This window comes from Pelophylax lessonae (genome assembly GCF_965119305.1).
Source record: "Pelophylax lessonae genome assembly, chromosome: 3".
NCBI classification, from domain to species: domain Eukaryota; kingdom Metazoa; phylum Chordata; class Amphibia; order Anura; family Ranidae; genus Pelophylax; species Pelophylax lessonae.
The window spans coordinates 562,790,530-562,813,952 of record NC_138770.1 but is presented as its reverse complement, the minus strand read 5'-3'; the positions used below and the strand labels follow the sequence as shown (position 1 = coordinate 562,813,952).

The following is a 23,423-nucleotide window of genomic DNA, read 5'->3' as shown; positions in this document are numbered from 1 at the left end:
TGCGACTTCCCACCCCTCACACCTGCACTGCTTTGGAACGTCCCACTCATGAAGGCTTAATGAGAGGCTGCGACTGTCGGAGGACGTAAGAGAAAATAGAATTTTTGTAAGAACTTACCGTAAAACTCTTTTCTCTGAGTCCTCTGACAGTCGCAGCCCCCGCCCCTCTTTCTTTGGATTTTGGGGTTGTTGCCTTCCGGTACTGCCTGCTACAAACTGAAGGACAGTAGTAACTCTGTCAGGATAATGGCTGAGGGAAGGCCCCCTGGAGGTGTATCTAAGTGTAGCAAGTTTTTTATTAACCTATCAAACTGCCTATCTTGCTTATGTAGAGGGCGCCGTTACCCACTCGTGAAGGCTTAATGAGAGGCTGCGACTGTCGGAGGACTCAGAGAAAGGAGTTTTATGGTAAGTTCTTACAAAAACTCTATTGTTAGTTATTCTTTACTCACTTTGCTAGCTAGTGTTCAGGGGGATTCTCCTGGTGATCTGCAAGCAATGCCGGTTGGGGTTTTGCACTAGATAATCTAGATCCTTAAGGTCTCCCCAGCCTGGCCTGGTTATAGTCCTGCACTAGGTCTCACCACGACGGTGCCCCTTTCCGGATGGAAACAAGCCTGCGAGTGGAAGTCTTGCCGGAACGCAACGACGTGGAATGCCCTGAGTCGCAGTGTACCCCTCGGCTGGCAGCACCCTCACTTTGGGTGAGAGGCGGTCTGCCCGGAGCAGAGCCCACCCAGTCCATGGTATGGTGAGTAAATGTGACCCCCCTTGCCCTTTGGTGATCTTGGGGGGATGTGGGCCCTCTCCTGGGGATAATAGGACCTGGACTTCCTAAAAGATCCCCCTGGCCTGTCAGGTACCCGGCCCTGTGCCCTATGTCCCTCTCCCATCCCCACAGGGGGCTATGTAACAGGGGCGCCTGGCGTCCTGAGGGGAGTGGCAATCGTACCTTTTTTCTTGTTGGGTCTTGTTTTAGATCCTTGAGGCCTTCAGTTTGGGGGTCCTTGGCCGCATGGCATGCTGTGGACGCTGCCATCTTAAGTGTGGGCAATGTATAATTTTTTTTGTCCCATTGACTTGTAGGGGGCAACCATTTTCCCTGTGATTCCTATTTAATTGCATTGGCATCCATTTTTGTGTAGTCCTATTGACCTACACAGGCAGTGTGACCTTTCACATCCAGGCCGAGGTCACTTCCTGTGATTCTTTTTCCTGCTGCACAGTCTGATTCAGGAGATTTTTCACTGGAGGTGGTACAGTACTGGGGTCTTTGTGGGCATATCCCTGCACATTCTGCTGTCAATGTATATTTAAGGGGGACTCCGCAGACCGCTGCGATCGGCACTTCTTAAAGTGACAGTATATATATATATTTTTTCTGTTACGTTCATTATGGAGTCCAAGGCTGTAAATTCACCCTCAGATCCGCTCAGTGTGACACCCGGGCCGTCTGGATCGCAGCCGCTGACCGTGATTTCAGCGGCTCTGGAAAGCCTGGTGACAAAAGTTGATTTTGTGATGAAAAAGGTTACTAGCTGAAAATGACTGCTGCCTTCTCCATCTTTGGTAGAGTCCTCTGATTCAGAGGCTGATATGGTCGCCACGGTCGCTGTCCTCGCAATCGGATGGTGAGGAGGACCTGTCTTCTTCAGCTGCAGCGCGGGAACGCACTCTGGTGGAAGCCCTGATTGCTACAGTAAGGGCAACTTTAAAATTGGCAGGTGAGCCCACACCGGCAGGGACACGGGTGTCTTTTGGCTCCCGCAAGACCCAAAAGCCGGGCAAGGTTTTCAATGGCGGCGCATCAAGCCAGTGCTAGTAGTGCCTAAGCACTTTAAAGGCCGTAATGCTTTTGCTGAGACTGTATTCCAACCATTGGACGGTGCCGCCTAAGGTGGACCACCCCGTCTCCAGGTTGAACAAATCTACTATTGTGCCTGTGGAGGATTCCCTGGTTTTTATGGATCCGGTGGACAGGTGGGTGGAATCCCTTTCCCGCCATCTTCACGTGTTGGCAGGTTCTATTCTAAAACCGTTTTTTGTGTCTGTTTTGGTTATCACAGATGGTTACGGAATGTATTAAGGTTCTGAAAGTGAACTTGGACCCTGACATAGTTCCCCCGGAGCTGATGGAACTTTTGGACCAGATGGCTAAGGCCCTGGTGTTCTTGTGTAATGCAACCGTGAATGCGGCTCCCCTGGTGCCAGAGTTTCGGCTGTGGGGATTGCCCTCTGGCACGTGGTTTGGCTGAAGAGCTGGTCGGCTGACCAGGCTTCCAAGAAAGCCCTGACAAATCTCCCTTTTCTGGGAGAGCGTTTGTTTGGCGACTCACTGGATGAGTTGATCAAGGGTCTGACTAGTGGGAAGAGTACTCTTCTTCCTCAATCCTCCAGAGGTAAAACACCCCGTGCTAAGCGAGGACCTTCCTTTACTGCTCATAGGCGTTTTTTTCTTGCCTCCGGGACGGAAGAAAAAGGTAAGCCGTTCAGAGCTTTTGGAGGGACTAAGAAGCACTGGGGCAAACTCAAGGCCAGTCAGCCTGGTTCCGTGGACAAGTCCTCTTCAGCATGAAGGGGCGCCCTTACCCGTTTTTGGGGTGGGGGGACGTTTGCGCTTCTTTCAGGAACCCTGGACTCCTTCGTTCCAAGACAAATGGGTTTGCGAACTGATTTGTTCCGGGTACAAGATCGAATTTTGGTCCCGGACGGGGGACAGGCTTTTTCAATCAAATCTTCACCTGTCCCCAGAGCGTTTGAAAGATCTCAGGGAGGCTGTGCAGGGTCTCCTGGCTCAAGGAGTGATTGTGCCGGTTCCCCCGCAGCAACGCTCTCAAGGTTTCTATTCAAACCTGTTCACGGTGCCCAGAAATGAGGGCAAGGTGTGTCCAATCCTGGAGCTCAGCTCTGAACCGCTTTGTGTGGGTGCAGAAGTTTCAAATGGAGTGCATTCGGTCGGTGGTGGCGTCTTTGAATCAGGGGATTTTCTGGCCTCCATCGATATCAAAGATGATACGTATCTGCACGTCCCCATATTCGAGGGACATCAGCGATTCTTCTACTTTGCGGTGGCGGAGGAGCGCTTTCAGTTTGTGGCGTCAAGGTCCTGGCCCCCGGTGCTGGCCTTGTTCAGTCAGAGAGGAATTTCAATTTTGGGATATCTGGACGATCTGTTGCGAGCAGACTCTCATTCGGATCTGTTGGGCAACATCTCAATTACAGTTCAGACCCTTCAGGAATTCGGGTGGACGATCAATTTCAGGAAATCTGCTCTGTCGCCATCCTTACGGGTCACTTATCTGGGTCTGACTCTCGACTCTGCACTGACAAAAGCTACAGAAGTTGCAAAGGGCAATCAGGTTGCTGATGGAAACCGATCAGTCCTCCTTGCGGGCTTGCATTCGGGTCCTGGGCCTGATGGTATCAACCTATGAAGCGGTCCCGTTTGCTCAGTCTCACTCGAGGCCTCTGCAGAAAGAGATTCTGGCAAAATGGAACAGGGATCCTCAGTCATTGGACCAGAAGATTTGTTTGAGCCATCTCACAAAGTCTGCTCTATCCTGGTGGATCCTGTCACCAGCTTTGTGTTAGGGCAAGGCCTTCCTGCCGCTTTTCTGGACGGTGGTCACCACAGACGCCAGCCTGTCAGGGGTCTTGGGCGATAGAAGAGTCTTCCTTGCCAATCAATATTGTGGAGCTCAGAGCGATCAAGCTTTGTCTGTTCCACTGGACGAGTCGGCTACGCGTGTCCCGGTTTGGATACAGTCGGACAATGCCACGGCTGTGGCTTACATCAATCATCAAGGGGGCACCAAGAGTGTCCTGGTGGCCAAGGAGGTGGCTGAGATTCTTGTTTGGGTGGAATACAATGTTCCGGTTTTTTCAGCAGTCTACATTCTGGATGTGGAAAATTGGCAAGCGGATTACCTGAGGAGTCAAGTGCTGGATCAAGGGGAACGGTCCCTCAATCCGGAGGTGTTACATCTCCTGTGTGTCTGTTGGGGGGACTCCGGACGTGGATCTGTTTGCACCTCGCCTCAACAGAAAAGTCCAGCGGTTTGTGGCCAGGTCTCGGGATCCTCTGGCCAACGCCACAGACACCCTGTTGGCTCCTTGGAGCCAGTATTAGCTGATTTATGCCTTCCTTCCGCTCGTACTCCTGCCGAGGTTTCTTCGCCGTGTGGCGGTGGAAGGCATTCCGGTCCTTCTGGTGGCACCAGACTGGCCCCGGCGGTCTTGGTACCCAGACCTGGTAAAAATGGTCGTAGATCCTCCATTGAGACTTCCTCTGCGGGAAGATCTGCTGTCTCAAGGACCGTTCTTCCATCCTGCTTTATGGTCGCTGGCTTTAACGGCTTGGCTGTCGAAAGCAAGGTGTTGAGGGATAGAGGCCTTTCTGAGTCGGTGATCCCTACTCTTTTGAAGGCCAGGAAATGGACGTCAAGGAAGATCCATGATCGTATGTGGGAATCGTACATTTCATGGTGTGAATCGCTGCAGCTGCACCCTTGCTTGTTTTCTATAGCTAGGGTTTTAGCCTTTTTACAAAAAGGGGTTGAGCAGCGATTGGCTTTGGGCACTATCAAGGGCCAAGTGTCGGCCTTGGCTATTTACTTCCAACGTCTGTTGGCTACTAGTAGCTTGATTCGCATTTTTATTCAGGGGGTGCATCATCTGGCTCCTCTGAGGAGATCCCAGTTGCCTCCGTGGTCAGTCTGGTTTTGTCTGTTCTTCAAAAGCCTCCTTTTGAGAATATTAGGGAGATTTCTCTGCTTTCTTTGTCACCTTCCTGGTGGCTATTACTACTCGCAGAGTATCTGAGTTTAGCGGCGCTGTCCTGTCATTCGCCTTATTTGGTAGTCCACAGAGATAAAGTGGTTCTCCGACCTAATCTGTCCTTCCTCCCTAAGGTGGTGTCGGGTTTTCATCTCAATGAAGACTTTGTGTTGCATTCCTTATGTCCTAAGCCTAAGCATCCCATGGAATTTGCCTTGCACTCTTTGGATGTGGTTCAGGTGATAAAGGTTTATCTGAGGGTTACTGAGTCTTTTAGGAAAACTGACTCTCTCTTTGTCCTTTCAGACGGACCTCGAAAAGGTTTGGCTGCGTCTGCTGCGACCATATCAAGATGGATCAGGCAGGCGGTTGTTCAGGTGTATTCACTCAAGGGTCATATTCCTCCTTTCCCTATGAAGGCGCATTCTACTAGAGCGCTGAGTGCCTTTTGGGCTTTTTGCCACCAGGCCTCTGTTGTACAAGGCAGCGACTTGGTCGTCCGTGCACACGCAAGGTTCTACAAGGTGGATTTGTTGGCATCTTCGGATGCTCTTTCGTAGGAGAATGTTTTGTTTCTCTTAGGGGCTCCTGTTGTTTTGGTTGAGCTTCATGTTACCCAGTTGGCTAAGTTTAGCCTTTGGAGTTTAGGTTACTAACTGGTTGCGTTCTTCCCACCCCTCATACCTACACTGCTTTGGGACGTCCCAATGGCTAATGAAGATGGAGGCTGCATCTGTCAAGGGAGGATAGAGAAAGCAAGATTTTTGTAAGATCTTACCATAAAATCTGTTTCTCTGAAGTCCATTGACAGACGCAGCACCTGCCCCTCTGATATGGAGATGTTTTTTTCTCTTTTTCACTACTTGCAACTAAACTGGTTTGCTGGAGCAGAGGGTGTGTGGGTTATGCCTGTGGGGACAGCCCCCTGGGCGTGGAGATTACATTTTTCCCGCCTAGAACTACTCCTGTAGGGGGCAGCGTAACCCAATGGCTAATGAAGATGGAGGCTGCGTCTGTCAATGGACTTCAGAGAAACAGATTTTACGGTAAGATCTTACAAAAAATTTTTGTTGTCTGTTTCCCTTAATTTCCTGTCATTGAATTGGAATAGGAAGTGAGAGTACAGATCTGCACACAGATAAATGCCATTCTTATACAGTGGTCCCTAGAAGAAGTATCCCCATTGGAAGATTTCCCCTCTATTCCTGTTCTGGGGATGTCTGTAAAACATGGGATGTGCTCAGTTGTCCTTTTCCTTTTTCAATTCAGAGAAAATTTCTTTAAATCATTTTGGACAGTGACAGACTTGGCAGAAATACATTCTTTTGTCTAGTTAGTGAACTCTTGCATTTTCAAAGAGCTTTAAGTTGCTCATATAAATAAAAATGTATTTTAAAAAACGAAAGTAATCCCCTAAGCCAGTCAGATGTACACAGTGCGAGAATCATCCCTGCTTTTGCTTATTTTTCCATTTTTATTTAAGCAGTGTAGCAACAGAGACATCTAGTGGACATTTTTATAAAAAAAAAATTGGAACAGAATCCTGTGGTATAGATGTTAATGACTTTCTGTATATCTGTGTGTTTTCCTGTGCTGCATGTGAATTCATGTTGTTTTTCAAAATAGATCCAAAGTCAGGTTCATGATGTTATTATTTATTATTTTACGTTCAGTTAAAGTGATTCTAATGGAAAGATTAAAAGAAAACTAACATGTTATACTAATGCTGGCCATACACTATACGAAAAATCGTTCAAACTTGATTTCGAAAATCAAACAATAGTGTCATTTTGGAAAAAAAAAAACAATAGTGTCATCACGTGATGACCACTAAATCCTTCAATCCAACATAAATGAATCAGTTTTTTGTTTGTTTTTTCACATTTACCTAGTGCAAACAGTTTGGACGAGAAACACATTTTTTTTTATAAATTCAATGTTTATTAGGAGAGGAAAGGGCATAAATTGGAGTCAAGATCAACAATACAGGATCATATACACAGTTCTAGAAATAACTCAGTTTCGAAATGAGTGCTAGCAATCACATAATATACAACGTCAGAACAGGAGGGCAGTTGAAGAAGACATCATATCAAGGTGCCACAAGAGGCCAGGCCCCCGGAGAGGTTTCCCCCCCCCCCCCACCAGCATCCACCATATGGCCGGGATACGGAGGCGGGGAGGAACCACCCCAGCAGACCCAACCCCCAGCAGTCTACCAGGGAGGACCCAGGTATGAATGCCCGCAAGAAGAGACCGATAAATAAAAGAAAAGTGTAGCAAATCCTATGCTCCCGCCTCTCCCATTTCTTTTTACTGAGAAGGTGGGACAAACCCACAGGGTGAGAGGGAAGACGGCAGGGACAGTAGAGGGGGGGAGTAGTAGAGAAAAAAAAAAAAACGAGAAACACATTAACCTTTCAATTTATTGTTTGTTCAGCAGAAAATTTCCAAACTTGTCCTTTGTTTATTCAGCTCAAAAGCATCATAACCGATTTGTGCCCGTTAACTGGCCGAAAAACAAACTGTCCAAATAACCAAATATCAGCCAATTGTGTATAGTGTATGACCAGCATTACCTGCTCTGTGCAATAGTTTTGCACAGAGCAGCCCCTATCCTCTTTTTTTTTTTTTTTTTGGGGGGGGGGGGGTTGCCCCCAATAGCAAGCCTCTTGCTTTTGAAGCACTCGAGCATGCTTGCTCTTGTCCATTCACACACAGAGAGTGTCTCGAGCCCCGTCCCTGCTCTCTCCATATTGGCTGACTGGCTGTGATTGTCAGCAGCAGGATGGCCACACAGAAGGCTTTTTATCCTAATGCATAGAATGCATTAGGATAAAAAAACTTCTGACTTTACAACTCCTTTAATCTCCTTCTGGTAAAGCCATTTCTTTGTTGATTTGGATGTATGCTTTGGGTCGTTGTCATGCTGAAAGATGAAGTTCCTCTTCTTGTTCAGCTTTCTAGCAGAAGCCTGAAAGTTTTGTGCCAATATTGACTGGTATTTGGAACTTTTTAGTATTCCCTCTACCTTAACTAAGGCCCCTGTTCCAACTGAAGAAAAACAGCCTCAAAGCATAATGCTGCCAACACCATGCTTCACTGTGGGTATGGTGTTCTTTTGGTGGTGTGCAGTGATGTTTTTGCGCCAAACAAATCTTTTGGAATTATTGCCAAAAAGTTCAACCTTGGTTTATTTGGGGTTGATCGGAGACACTTTAAAATGATGGCAGGTGTGTACTAGAGCTGCACGATTAATCGTATGAAAATCGCGATCTCGATTCACCCCCCCTGACGATCTAAACCTGACATATGCTCGATTCTTTGCATAGCTGAGGGAGCAGAGAAAACAGCTGTGGAAAACTCCCAGTAACTATAAACAAAATGATTACATTGTATCTTTCCTCCCGCAAACGCCTATCAGCATTAATCTCCCAGTAACTATAAACAAAAATGATTACATTGTATCTTTTCCTTCCCTCTGCCAGGGAGAAAGGAAGTTTAACCTCTTAAAGACTGGACCTTTTTCTGACACTTGTTGCTTGCAAGTTAAAATCATTTTTTTTTTGCTAGAAAAGTACTTAGAACCCCCAAACATTTTATATATTTTTTTAGCAGAGACCCTACAGAATAAAATGGCGATTGTTGTAATATTTTATGTCACACTGTATTTGCGCAGCAGTCTTTCAAACGCAATTAATAAACTTTAATGAAAAAAAAACGTAACAGTAAAGTTATCCCAATTTTTTTTTGTTACACAGAGAATCGTGAGAGAATCGTGATCTTTATTCCAAGCTAAAAAATCGTGATTCTCATTTTGGCCAGAATCGTGCAGCTCTAGTGTGTACTGACTCCAATTTAACATGAGTTTGAATGTGACTGCTTAATTCTGAACACAGCTACATCCCCAGTTCTAAGAGGGTGCGCACACTTATGCATGCAACCATATTATTTTAGTTTTTTATTTTTACCCCCCCCCCCCCCCCAAAGATTTCAGATTTTATTAAATTGAGTTGTACAGTTTATAGGTCACATTGGTAGAAAAAGTTCTGAAATGATTTATGTCTCATTTTTGTCTAATGTTTTTGTATCACAGAAACCTGACATTTTAACAGGGGTGTGTAGACTTTTTATATCCACTGTATATGATTTCCGCTTTTATTATACAGCAGTGTTCCCCTATGTGTTTTGCAGGAATAGACACCTGCTTCCTCAGGAGGTATCAAATAAAGGGGCGAGCTGCTCTGCAATATTTTTTAATTTAGTAGATAATGAGCAAGAAAAAATATCAACCATAATATTGGAAAAACAAAAAGAAGACAAAAAATCAAGTTATAGAATTTTTACATATATGTATAGGACATTTATACATACAATACAATTACTCTGTGCTGGGTGTGACCCCATAGGGAAGAACCGAGTACCACTGTTTAAGATCTGGGACACCAGGATGGTAAAAGGCAGGTATCCTCCACATGCAAACGTGGTGAGCATATAGGGATCCTTATTCTTCCTACCAGGTGCTAGGCGTCCAAAAGGAATATGGTACACCATACACTATATTGTATTTCCCGGGGGAACACAACATTATTAACCTATCAATAGATGCAGATAGATTTGGTAACCTGGATTTTGATTGCATATTACATCATTTTTATAGCTCTGTATTTCTTGTCTCTAGGTGGCTATCCAGATCCTCATAAAGGGGCTGCAGTAGGCAGATCCTTCTCACTAAGTTGGAGAAATCATTCAGATGCACATGAGCCTATGAGATTCAGGAGTGCCACTACCTCTGGGGCCCCTGGTGTGGAGAAAGCAAGGAACATGGTGCGGCAAAAAGCTACAGGTGCGTTTACCGGGCCAGCAGTTCATATGCTTGGAATGTCATAAATCTCTGAGCTGAGCGGTAATAAGAAATACATTTTTAAAGTGAGCCTGACTTGACATTAAAAATAACTTTGATATCAATGCTGTTAAAGTTCAGCCAGTATCTGCCAGTATCTGGGAAGTCCCTGTTTTAGTTTTTTAATAACTCCTTGTGTCATGTGAAGCCTGTTAGATCTTAGGTTCAGGTTATAGGCATGGCCTTAACCACTATCAAGTAGCTACTGAGCAATGTGAACAATAGGCATTTTAGAGCATGTGGCAAGGAGAAAGGAAAAAATGTAGAGTCTCGAGCCTCACCTTCTAGTTTTTTTTTTTTTTTGAACAAATATGAGGTTATTAAAAAATAAATTAATAATAATAATTAAAATGCCTTGCCATTTTCTTATTCAATGAGATATATATTGTGCCTTGCGAAAGTATTCGGCCCCCTTGAACTTTTTGACCTTTTGCCACATTTCAGGCTTCAAACATAAAGATATAAAACTGTAATTTTTTGTGAAGAATCAACAACAAGTGGGACACAATCATGAAGTGGGACGAAATTTTTTGGATATTTCAAACTTTTTTAACAAATAAAAAACTGAAAAATTGGGCGTGCAATATTATTCAGCCCCCTTAAGTTAATACTTTGTAGCGCCACCTTTTGCTGCGATTACAGCTGTAAGTCGCTTGGGGTATGTCTCTTATTAGTTTTGCACATCGAGAGACTGAAATTTTTGCCCATTCCTCCTTGCAAAACAGCTCGAGCTCAGTGAGGTTGGATGGAGAGCATTTGTGAACAGCAGTTTTCAGTTCTTTCCACAGATTCTCGATTGGATTCAGGTCTGGACTTTGACTTGGCCATTCTAACACCTGGATATGTTTATTTGTGAACCATTCCATTGTAGATTTTGCTTTATGTTTTGGATCATTGTCTTTTTGGAAGAAAAATCTCCGTCCCAGTCTCAGGTCTTTTGCAGACTCCATCAGGTTTTCTTCCAGAATGGGTCCTGTATTTGGCTCCATCCATCTTCCCATACATTTTAACCATCTTCCCTGTCCCTGCTGAAGAAAAGCAGCCCCAAACCATGATGCTGCCACCACCATGTTTGAGAGTGGGGATGGTGTGTTCAGGGTGATGAGCTGTGTTTCTTTTACGCCAAACATAACGTTTTGCATTGTTTCCAAAAAGTTCGATTTTGGTTTCATCTGACCAGAGCACCTTCTTCCACATGTTTGGTGTGTCTCCCAGGTGGCTTGTGGCAAACATAAAACAACACTTTTATGGATATCTTTAAGAAATGGCTTTCTTCTTGCCACTCTTCCATAAAGGCCAGATTTGTGCAGTATACGACTGTTTGTTGTCCTATGAACAGAGTCTCCCACCTCAGCTGTAGATCTCTGCAGTTCATCCAGAGTGATCATGGGCCTCTTGGCTGCATCTCTGATCAGTCTTCTCCTTGTATGAGCTGAAAGTTTAGAGGGACAGCCAGGTCTTCGTAGATTTGCAGTGGTCTGATACTCCCATTTCAATATTATCGCTTGCACAGTGCTCCTTGGGATGTTTAAAGCTTGGGAAATCTTTTTGTATCCAAATCTGGCTTTAAACTTCTCCACAACAGTATCTCGGACCTGCCTGGTGTGTTCCTTGTTCTTCATGATGCTCTCTGCGCTTTAAACTGACCTCTGAGACTATCACAGTGCAGGTGCATTTATACGGGGACTTGATTACACACAGGTGGATTCTTTTTATCATCATTAGTCATTTAGGTCAACATTGAATCATTCAGAGATCTGCACTGAAAGTAAAGGGGCTGAATAATTTTGCACACCCAATTTTTCAGTTTTTTATTTGTTAACAAAGTTTGAAATATCCAATAAATTTTGTTCCACTTTATGATTGTGTCCCACTTGTTGTTGATTCTTCACAAAATAATTACAGTTTTATATCTTTATGTTTGAAGCCTGAAATGTGGCAAAAGGTCGCAAAGTTCAAGGGGGCAGAATACTTTCGCAAGGCACTGTGTGTGTGTGTGTGTGTATATATATATATATATATATATATATATTTATATTTTTTTACTGCAGACTTCTAAAATAATTAACCACTAAAACCAATAGCACAATATATATATCTCATTGAATAAGAAAATGTCAAGGCATTTTAATTATTATTATTTTATTCATTTATTTTTTAATAACCTCATATTTGTTCCAAAAAAAAAAAACTGGCTCTTAATATTAGAGTAAGGAGTAAATAATATGCATTAAAAAAAAAGAAGAAAATCTTTGTTCCTGCTTTTAGGTTTAATACAGCTGAATTTATAGAGCACATTACATTAGAAGGTGCAACATTCTAACTATGTTGAGAAACTGTTAGATAGTTGCAAATAATATATAATAATAAATAAACGCTGTAACATGCTCTTATGGGATTAGCTCCTGCTTACTCCACAGGGGTTATTAAATTGATAACCTATCCTGGAGTAGGCATGCGTACTTCAGGGTGGAGAGATAATGAATGAATGCATTGTCTCAGAGAAGCAGTTTCAAGTACCACTTACTTTGTAGTGCAGGTATCTTCAGATGCATTCATGTCAGGTCTGCTTTTCTTTACGTTGCCCCAGAAGCCACAATATTAATCATTTAAATGACCTTCCTTCACCAGCTATGCTTGTCCCTTCTTTCCACTTGCAGTTTGCTAATGCCCATCTCTGTAATGGGCAGCCTCACTAACCAGCCAGCATCAATAGACAAAGGTGGTGGCAAGAGGCAAGCAGCCAGGAAGCTCTGCAAATAGAATGCAGCGTGTGCTATTCAATAAATAGGTGACACATTTTAGGCTCACCTTTGCTATTGGTTTTCTTCAAAAGAATTGTTTTATGGTTTTGCTTTATCTTAATTTTTTATTATGGTGAGGACTGTAAAATAAAAGTCTTGTTATACCTGAATGGACAATTTCAGAAAATATTTTTTTTCCAAGTATCCACAGTAGATTTACAATTACTCCCCACCACCCCACCGTCATCAAAAAGCAATTGTTACCCTACTGTGGTAATTATTTTGCATCATGATCGTGATGGACAAGGTTGGTCCCTCTCACAGGCTGGTGATATTCAAGTTCTCACTGATAGCTTCCAACTGTTGTGGCCTTTTTAGGCCTCTTGCACGCAATACTCCTGTTTGAGCATCTACTTTTTCATCTGTTTGTTTTTTTTTTGTTTTTGTATGTATTTGCGTGTATTTTCGCAATTTCGAGCACATGTGCAAAAAAGTATTCTCAAGTTCTTGTTCTGCACATTATGTAAATGGCCAATTGTGCACAGTTGCGCGTATTTGCGCATATTTGAGCGCATGAGGCGTAAATTACTGACCAAAAATGCAGATTATTCTATTTTGTTTTTTACTGAAGAACACACGGCCCTTGTTTACGCGCCTATGTGCATAGGCACATTACAATTATAGGGGTATATTTTAGCTCAGTGAAAAAAAAAAAAGCTATACTGAGCCTTTTTAAGCTGCAGTGTGCAAGAGGCCTTCTTGTGTCAGTACTCTACACTATATTTTTGCTACACTGAAAAAAATAAATAAAAACCGAGTAAAATATTTTTATTTTCCAAAGAAGAGTTGTTTATTTTTCATATTTATTGTTTTCATATCTTTCTAATCTCCTTACCACAATCGCAAACATAAGGAGATCATACACCGATCAGCCATAACATCATGACCACCCTCCTAATATTGAGTATGGCCCCCTTTTGCTAATACAGCCCTGACCCGTTGAGGCATGGACACCAAAGTAACATCCACATGAATGCCTGGACCTAAGGTTTCCCAGCAGAACATTTCCCAAACCATCACACTGCCTCTGTGGACTTGCCTTCTTTTACCACATCCTGGTGCCATCTCTTCCCCTGGTAAGTGACGCACACGCACCCGGGCCATTCACATGATATAAAAGAAAAAAGTGATTCATCCGTCTTGGCCACCTTCTTCCATTGCTCCGTAGCCCAGTTCTGATGTTCATGTGAGCATTGTAGATAGGCCCCATACACAACAAACTGCGATGCCCATTTTTTTCTGCTTTCACCACATCAACTTCATGGACAACATGTTCACTTGCTGCCTAATATATCTCACTAATCACTAATTTTCAGATGCCATTGTAACGAGATATTCTCTTTACCTCTCCGTTGTCATAATATTATGGCTGATCGGTGTACATACTGCATGCCCAGTTTTATGGTGACATTTGTCAAAAGGAATAAACATTATATTGTCAATCTATATAGCTCCTGTACTGTTATATTTAGTGGCATTAGTTATTTAGACAGGCTTTATTTTGGCAGGACAAGGCGTTCATTGGTTGCAGTGTGGGATTTAGATCTCCTTGTGTTCTTATTACCGGGAGAGTTTAAAGTCATCATTTGGGGAGGCAGAGGGGAATTGAGTTACAGTAAACCCCCCTCCATTGCGGGGGTTACGTTCCGGACCCAGCCGCGAAAAGTGAAAATCTGCGAAATAGAAAAACCCTATTAAAATGCATTGTAGGCATGTTTTTTTTACCGTCACTGTACGTGTAAAAGCATTTTAAGGTCTTTAAACACACTTTTAAAACAATAGAAACTCATTTAAACACATAAAAGATACTGAGAGACATAGATAGAGCTATGGAAAACACAAAAATATTTCATTTTTAATGATTTGTATAGTAAAATAACATTACGAAAAAAACGCAATATACCGGGACTGCAAAAACTGAACCGCGACGGAGCGGGGGTTTACTGTATGTTGAAATACGTTTTTTTATCTTCTATTATTTTTTGCAAGTAGTTCTTCTAATCAGTCACAACAACACTAGAACCTATAGCTGCTGCTTGCTATCTGAAGTTTCTGTGCATGCCAAGAATTTGACATTTTCTCTTAACATGTTCTTCTTCCCTCTACTCTGTCTTCTCCACTTAAAGCCAAGCGAAGTCAGTCTATCAGCAACTGTGTTCATCTGTATGAGACTTTGCCAGCAGCTAAAAGTGTTCCACACCTCCTTCACACTGTGAGCTCTCTCTTACCTGGTATCTCTTACGCTTCTTGCTCTCAGAAACTCTCAGGTACTGTATCTGATTCTTTTCTCGCTTACTGCTGTTCTTCTTTCCTTCACACCTTACCTGTCAGAATCCCTCTGCCATAGTTCATATTGAAAGCTGAAACCAATTCCTGACTTGTATTCTTTTTAGTGTTAAAGTGTATCTAAATCCCACATTTTTTTTTTCATTTTATTGAGTAGAACTCCTGTCATCTTTCTATTGCTGTCCCCACTAGGTAGATTTATCCTCTCTATTTGTCCTGGTGATTGTTGTCAGGGAGACAGAATTTGAAGGAAAATTTAAACTTTTACAGCTTTCACCCGAAAAGTAGAAAGTGTTTAATCCTCCAATGGAACACCTGTTCTGGTGACAGGTGTCTTGGGGCTCATTCACATTGCATGCAAAGAACATTACACTGGAAAAAATGAACATGTTCCTGCAAGCGGGTGTCACGTGTCTGTAGAGCAAAATCACTGACACTGATCACTGATTGCGGTTGTATGCTGGCAACTGCACATCTGAGCATTTACACGTGTACAGGGAACAGTGAACAGCCCTGGATGCAAACCGTCTGTAACCCAGGGCACACACCTGTCCCTGTACCCATGTAAAAGGGTTTTTTTTTTATTACAAATGTTATGTGGACCCTCTATTTCTACCTCTGTTCGAAATCCTTTTCATAGTAGAAATTGGAGACTCCTCAGCTCGTACAATACAAAAGTTTGTTTATTTTCTTAAAGTAAAGTAAAACATAACAGAAAGTCCCCATTCACACTAGCGCGACTTGGTCGCCTGACAAGTCGCGGTGGGTTGCCTGCCATAGATTAGCATAGGACCCGTTCTAATAGGAGCGACACAAGTCGCTCCGACTTAGAAAAAGGGTCCTGTACTACTTTGGGGCGACCTGGAGGCAACCTGCATTGACTTCAATTATATAAAGTCCGTGCATGTCGCGCCGAGGTCACCCCACCAAGTCGGGTCGCCCCTGTGTGAACGGAGTCAAATGGACAGAAGGAGAGAGAGATATATGACAGATGTTACATGAGTGTAGAATGTCCTTTTCTCATCTCTCTCTTAAGAACGTCTGACATAGTGTATTCTTATACTGTATGTAAAGATGACATCAGCAAAAAATATGTCCAAAGAAGGTAGTATTACCAAATATAAAAGTAACATCCACTCTTGCATATATGGTTTGAATCTATAGTAAAACACATAACTCCTAACTTATTAACATAGGAACTCAGAATATAAATACATATTACATTATAACATTCATATGTATTTCAGAGACTTTTATAATTTAAAATGATATTAAACTCTAAATCTCTAACAACCTCCGTTACCTAATCATCCTTACATTTTTCATGGGTAGGTTTCTATTAGGGCAGTGGTTCTCAACTCCGGGCCTCAGGACCCACTAACAGGCCAGGTTTGCAAGATAACTGAAATACATCACAGGTGATATATTTTGCTGCTCAGTGATTGCAGTATTCTAGTCTGCATCTCCCTAAGATGATACTTAAAATCTGGCCTGTTAATGGGTCCTGAGGACCGGAGTTGAGAACCACTGTATTAGGGGCTCACTTTTATTTTTAAGAAAATCTGTCCGCAATGAAATGTCAGTGCTGGCCCATTTTTGAAGATGCGTGCCTTGGGGCTGACCTCTTTTTCTTGCTCCGCTATTCATAAGGCCTCATGCACACGGACATTTACATGCTCAAAAGTCTTTAATGCGTAAAATTGAAAGCACTTTCCTGTGCTGGAGGAGTCACAGGTGTTCACATACAACTGCCTGTGCAAGTAAATGGCTGTATGCTCCACTTTTGCATTTGGGGAAATGTGTTTGGGAAAATGCTGATGCAGACGATGTCGCTGCTTAGAAATGTAAAGCAGCGTACAGCTATTTATTTGTATGGATGGCTGTATGCAGTTTCCCTGGCTCGAGAAAATGGCAAAAGTTTTTATGATGGAAGACTTCTAAGTACATAAACATCCGTGTGCATGAGGCTTAAAGGTCAATAAAATTGCCCCACAGCAGGTTTTAGTAATTAGAACAGTAGCTTAGCCCGCAATACATGTCTTCTAGCCAGGGCAGTCTCTAGGAGAAATAATTTTTTCTCTACAAGAGGTCTTTCCCGTTGAATGGTCGCCCAGCATCACTAAACTCAGAAGACTGAGGAGAGGAGGAATTGCAAGGCCTCACCATGGCTCCCTGATTTTACAGCATAATGTTGCAGTGTGTGGTGCTGACATCATGATGTCAGCGACGATCTCTGCATTATCCAGGACCACCCACAGGCAATAGAAGATTGGAAGAAGAAGATGACTCTGTGCATTATGTGGTCAGCCAGAATACTTCAGAAAAGGCGAGTATAAAAATAAAAAATATACTGGGGGTCTGAGCCCGAGGTTGGGCTTTAGGCTTCGTTCACACCCGCGATTTCAAACCGCTGCAAAACACAGGACCCGTTTGCAATGCCATTACTTCTTAATGGCACCCCAATTGCGCCGCGATTGTCGCACTGTAAATCTTGTGGCAAATCACAAGGCATGACGCTGTCACCCAAAAGTAACTCATGTTCCTTTTTAATGACAAGCGTTGTGATTGCAGCGCGATTTACTGTGGCATAATTGCGGTGCGATTGGGGTGCCATTAAGACGTAAATTCAATTACGTCCTGCGTTTTGCAGAGATTTAAAATCACGGGCGGGATCGCGGTGATTCCACCCACAATCGGTTGTGAACAGATCCTTAAGTCACCAATACGGAATGGCATAATTTTATATGTGATATGCACAGGCATATTCCAGGTCAGTGACTCATCGAGTACCCAGTGCAGGAAAATGCACCTTCAAAAACAAGTCAGCACTGGCAGCTTCCATACTCCTATTCTTACAGGTTCGGTTTGTGGCCATGTACCCACATTAGGTTGTCATAGTTGTGAGTGATAGGAATGTATAAACCACAGAATATGTCCTACTGACATCAGAAACCTTAGCCTTGGAAAAGTTTGAAGAGCTTGGATGACAATAATGTTGTGTTGCTGGTTCAGGATTTAAGTTACTGTTTTAGCAGCCCTTCTGACTTCAGAAACTGATTCAAAGTTGTCCACAGTTTATCTAAGGTAGGAGTCCAACTCCGCTGTTCAAGTCAGGCCATACAGTTGATGCTTATCCATTTAATTGATATAGGCTGCCTGCATGCAAATCAGTGTCAGTACAAAAAGTAAACAAATGGCTCCTCAGAGTTCAGAGTCAAGTGCTCATGTGAATGAACCCCTGTGTGGAATTCCAGGCAAGTAGCTAAATACAATGTTACAATACTATGTTTGCTATTTAGCGTGACAAAATGATTTGTAATTACAGTATGTGCAGTCATTCTTGTGATACATACGCCACTGATACACAATTAGACAACTACAATTCCAAATTTACTATTAGTGCTGCTTGTATAATCAGAGGTGATCATGCTGATTAGATGTGGACAGTGTGTGTGTCATGGAATTACAAATCATTTGGCAGTCAAAGCAATTGAAACCTTTATGAATTTCAACTTTGTGTTTAGATGTTTTTCTGGAGTTCTGTTTTAATGTCTCTCAAATTCTGTTTAAAAAAAAAAAAAACATGATGTTCTGGAAAGTAATAGCTAAGCAAGATGCAAGAGATATTTTAGCAACTTTTTGTATTAAAGTTATTTTAATGCTGGTGTTATGGGACATTGCAGAAGTGGATGAGATGCCACAGCCACAAGATGGGACAATTAACTCTGAATCAAGTGGTCCTGTTTGTAGTCAAGAGCCACAGGAACTAACTCGGTGTAGCAGTACCTCTGACCTAGCAGAACAGGCACATCTCAATTCGCTGCAAGGTGAGACTTGTACATCACACATATTGGAAACAACAAAATCATTGTTTATGTACATATATGTATATGTGTGTGTATTTGTGTGTTTTTGCATATCTCTGCTGAAATTAGAAAGGTGGAGGACTACAACAGAACACTTGCCATAAGCCCATCTTGCATTGCAGTTGATTCACAGTTTGCACACTTCTGCTAGTTTCATGCACTTCGTAGTTTTAGTTAGAAGTGGTCAGCTTGAAAATAATAGAGGGCCTTACCTGTCCTTCGACACTTTCAAAGGGCAGCACAATAGCAGCTCATTGACATGCATTGTAACGCACACTAAAGAGAAATTTGGATTCATCTTTGTTGTCAATGACCAAAGCAAAAGCCCCCAGCATTAACGTCAGTGACCACAGCAAAAGCCCCCAGCATTGACATCAGTGACCACAGCAAAAGCCCCCAGCATTGTTATCTGTGGGCACAACAATAACCCCCAGCACTGCTGTCAGTGACCACAATAATAAATCCCAGAATTTGTGTCAGTGATCACAATAAAAGCCCCAGCATTAGTGTCAGTGATCACAATAATAATCCCCAACATTTTGTTTCAGTGATCACAATAATAGCCCCTTGCATTATTCTTAGTTATCCCAATAATAGCCCTCAGCATTGTTGTCAGTGACTGCAACAGTAACCCCAAGAATTGGTATTGGTAACCGCAACAGTAAACCCCATCATTGGTGTTGGTGACCAAAGTAATAATTCCTAGCCTTGGTGTAAGTGGATTCAATGACCCTCAACAAGGGTGTCATTGGCCGCAGGAGTAACCCCAAACGTTGGTGTCATTGACCGCAACTAAAAACCCCAGCATTGGTGTCTGTGACTGCAGCAATAACCCTGAGCATCAGTGTCAGTGACCACAACAATAACCCCACAGCCGAAAAAAAAAAAAAAAACCCTTCCTGTCAGTGGCAGTTACACTAGTTTAGACAATAAACACAGTGACACACAGTGTCAGAAAACTGGACATAGAAAGAGTTAACTGCAGGCTGCAGAGTAGGACAGTTTTCCTGCTGAAAAGACACTAATGAGTCTCAGACTTCTGCTCAGGATAAAGTGCTTTAAGGCCTTTTCTTTCTTAACTTGCTCCTTCTGATATTGCTTTGTTGTATGCTGTTCAAACAGCTTAGAAAATGTATACTAACACCTTTTTTTTATTTTTTTTTATTATCCTGTTTTTTTTTTATTGATCATAAAACAGAAAACACTAATGACTGTTCATCAGAATGTAACACTGCTTTAGAGCTGGGGGAAGGTACAAAGAGAGACAGCGATGGTCCATTGGTAAGCCTGATTTTTAACTAAACTGTTCAGTACCTAAAAGCTTAGGTTAATTTTGTATATACTGTACATCATAGCTGTGAAGTTAAAATAATAAATGTTTAAAAATTCCAACAATTATACTGTTCTAATTTGTATCAAAGTGCAACTGCAGAAAACAAATGTTAGGATTTCAATTTTATATCCCACCATACTATTCAAATTGAATGTCTCCTTCATCTGCACAGGTCAGAACTTTTGATGCTCTTCCATATGTGACAAAATCATGGCAGTGGTGCCATCTGGTGGTTAGTTGTAAAATTAATTTGTCTGCAGCTTCCTTGGTCTTGACCTCAACACTCCCTGCATGCTGAGCAGCATACAGACTCTGTTCGCAAGTTCTCAGTGTGATAGAGCCAGCTTGGCTTATACTGTTGGCCCCTGTGCTTTGTCCTACTGTCCAAAGGAGAGTGCAAAGCTAATATAAAGACAGATTACACATACTTGTATTAAACAGTATTTAAACACTACATTCACTGATTTATATAATACATAACGTATTGTATAACGGTTGTAAACCCTTACATATACCCAGTGAAGTGACTATCCTTAGGTGATACACAGAGGTGAAATGAATCCTCCTACATACGTTATACGTGTTTTTCTGCAATCTTCTCTATTTGAGCTCTCAGTAAAAGGGGGCGAAGAGCTGAAGTTACACACTGCAGAGCTTGGGGAGCTGAAGAGACACCCCCCCCCCCCCCCTCTTCACACAGTACACAGGAACAGAGCTGAGGCTCTCAATCAGTTGGAGATCCCTCCCATTGCCTTTTTTTGTTTGAGTCAGGAAAACCTGTCAGAAGTGACTCATGCTGAGAGCAGAGAAACCAAGCAACAGACAGAAATGACCCAGTGTTCTGGATTGAGACAAGTACACACTATAGCGGAATATGCTTTGTTTATTTTTTATGTCTGAGGTTTACAACCACTTTAAAGTTTTTTTTTTTTTCAAGCAAGCATACACATACTGTGACAGTGCAAGGCCCTGCCACTGTAGAAGTGGTTGTAGACAGGACACAGGGTTGACACATATGCAGAATGCAAAACTTCGGAGCATTGATTATGAGTGGAGAAAACTGTTTGTACAGCTTTCTCCAGATTTTGGTATTCTCACATTAGACTCAGTGGTTTGGAGATTTCAAAGTGCTTTGGGAGGGAAGAAATCTTCAACCCAGTGTCCAGGTCTTGCTGAAGACCAGCGGGGTGAGTATCCAGGTGTGTACCGCCCTCTAGCATGATAGGCTTAGGCATAGCTTGGGGGCTTCTGTTAGGAGATAGGTGTGCTCCATCCTGGAGACAGGTCTGCTTTGTCGAGGGGACTGATGTGCTCCACCCAAAAGCCAGGAGGTCTCAGGCTAGGAGATAGGAGAGCTTTAGATGGATCCCCGGAGATACTCTTATCGGGAGGCCGGGGCATGGACCAGTGCAGCAGGGTGCTGCCAATAATGGCTTAGAGCCAGGAGAACCCAGGAAACCAGGAGGGCTGGGTGAGACGGTTTGATGGACCAATCAAAAACCAAAGGTCATAGTTTGGGGCCTAAGCAGCGGCACTGCTGAAGAGAGAGCCAGCGGTTTGATCACCCCAATCTGTGCCCGAGGTTTGGAATAGAATAGCTCAACCCAAGAAATAACTTCTGAGCCAAAATTAAATGCCTGTAGGACATGCTAGAGATATCATCACTCTATACTATTAAATGCATTGGTGGTGTCTAACAATAAAATAGCTTGATCACTTAAATCAGTGGTTCTCAACTCTGGTCCTCAGGACCCACTAACAGGCCAGATTTTAAGTATCACCTTGGGTAGATGCAGACTAGAATACTGCAATCGCTGAGCAGCAAGATATATCACCTATGATATATTTCAGTTATCTTGCAAACCTGGCCTGTTAGTATGTCCTGAGGCCTGGAGTTGAGAACCACTGACTTAAATGATCTGCAGGGAATTGTAGGTTTAAGTATAATCTGCAAATATTTACAACGGTCCAAATTAATTTGGGATAAAACCAAATTAAGCATGATATATTAGCTTTTTTTTTTTTTTTTTTTTTTTATATAAAACAAACGTTTATTGGGTTCACACAAAAAAAAGAGTTAACATTTACAGTCAACACATCGAGTCACAACACAGCATCAGTACATAGTACAACGTGGCCTCATAAGGCATAGATAGCATACAAGAAAAATAGGGAGAACTGATTACATGGGTAGGGAGGAGAGCATAGCATATAGACATGCAAATCAGCAGGCGTTGCGAATACCTAGCCCCCCACCATCCACAAAAGAGGACAAAGAGACGTATAACTCACAGCGAACCAAGAAATCATCCAGGGGAACAAGTGTCAGAGACCTGTAGCCACCTGTCCCAGACCTTGTGGTAGCTGCCAAGAGAACCTCGGCTAGTATATATGACCTTCTTGTAAGATAGGGATTGATTAACGTCAGCCTTCCACATAGCCAAATCCGGCCAGGCAGGCTGGATCCATGTACGGGCAATCAATTTTCGTGCACTAAAGAGGGTTTCATGCAGGAATTTAATGGTATGTTTATCAACATCCTCATCGGAGATTATACCCAGCAGGCAGACCTTAGGATCTGGAGAGACAGGAGCACCCATGCGGTCTGTAGAAAACGGACCACCTGCGCCCAGAATTCCTGGATGCGGGGGCAGTGCCACAACAGATGTCCAAAGGTACCCGGTGACAACAGGCACTTGGGGCACGTAGGGTCCCTGGAGGGAGCGAATCTAGCTATTCTATCGAGGGAGAGGTACGCTCTATGTAGTATGTACACCTGCGTCAATCTATCGGACAGCTTGGGTGAGACAAGCTTGCAGGCCTCAAGGGCCTCCGTTCAGTCATCATCGTCAAGGTCGCCCGCGTCGTCAGTCCAGCGAGGGCGAACACCGAACACCAGGATCATGGCCGATTTGGACGTCAGCATCTCGTACAAAAGAGAGATACGTTTACGGGAGTCAGGACTAGTCAGGACATCCAGCAAGTCGACTGTGGGTAGGTCCGGGTGACAGCCCCCAAACTGGGCATGAAGGGCATGTCGAAGTTGATAATAGCGGTAGTACATGGTGGGGGGAAGGTCAAAGTCAGTCCGTAGCTGGGAAAAGGGCCGAAGCGCTCCCCCGCGTAGCACATGGGAAAGATACACGACCCCCTTGGTCATCCACAGTCCAGAGTCTGGCAGTTGTAGTAATTCAGGTAAGTGTCTATTGAACCACAGGGGAGTTTTAGCGTGGAACAGCGGGTCACCCGTCCTGGACAGAGCCAGATCCCATATCCTCCTGTAATGAGAAGAGACAGCGCTCGACACTTGGGTGTTAGAGGGCCCACCAGCCCCCCTGAGAACATCGCAGAAGGGGTGAGGACTCGAGGCTAGAGCAGGGGGAAAGGCCAGGGCCATGTACCTGGAAGCATCCAGAGCATTGATATGATAAAAGTGGGACAATTGCGATGCAAGG

General features: G+C 43.3%; 1 protein-coding gene across 2 annotated transcripts in view; it reads left to right on the top strand.

Annotated features, from left to right (window-relative positions):
• Positions 1-23,423, top strand: part of RALGAPA2 (Ral GTPase activating protein catalytic subunit alpha 2) — a 685,399-nt gene that overhangs the window by 212,944 nt on the left and 449,032 nt on the right. The window contains exons 16-19 of one of the 2 annotated variants that reach the window (XM_082251348.1): positions 9,458-9,622; positions 14,610-14,750; positions 18,453-18,596; positions 19,834-19,916. In XM_082251348.1, the coding sequence (XP_082107474.1) occupies positions 9,458-9,622; positions 14,610-14,750; positions 18,453-18,596; positions 19,834-19,916 (533 nt within the window). The remainder of the gene's footprint in view (positions 1-9,457; positions 9,623-14,609; positions 14,751-18,452; positions 18,597-19,833; positions 19,917-23,423) is intronic. The other variant, XM_082251349.1, reaches the window with a different exon arrangement.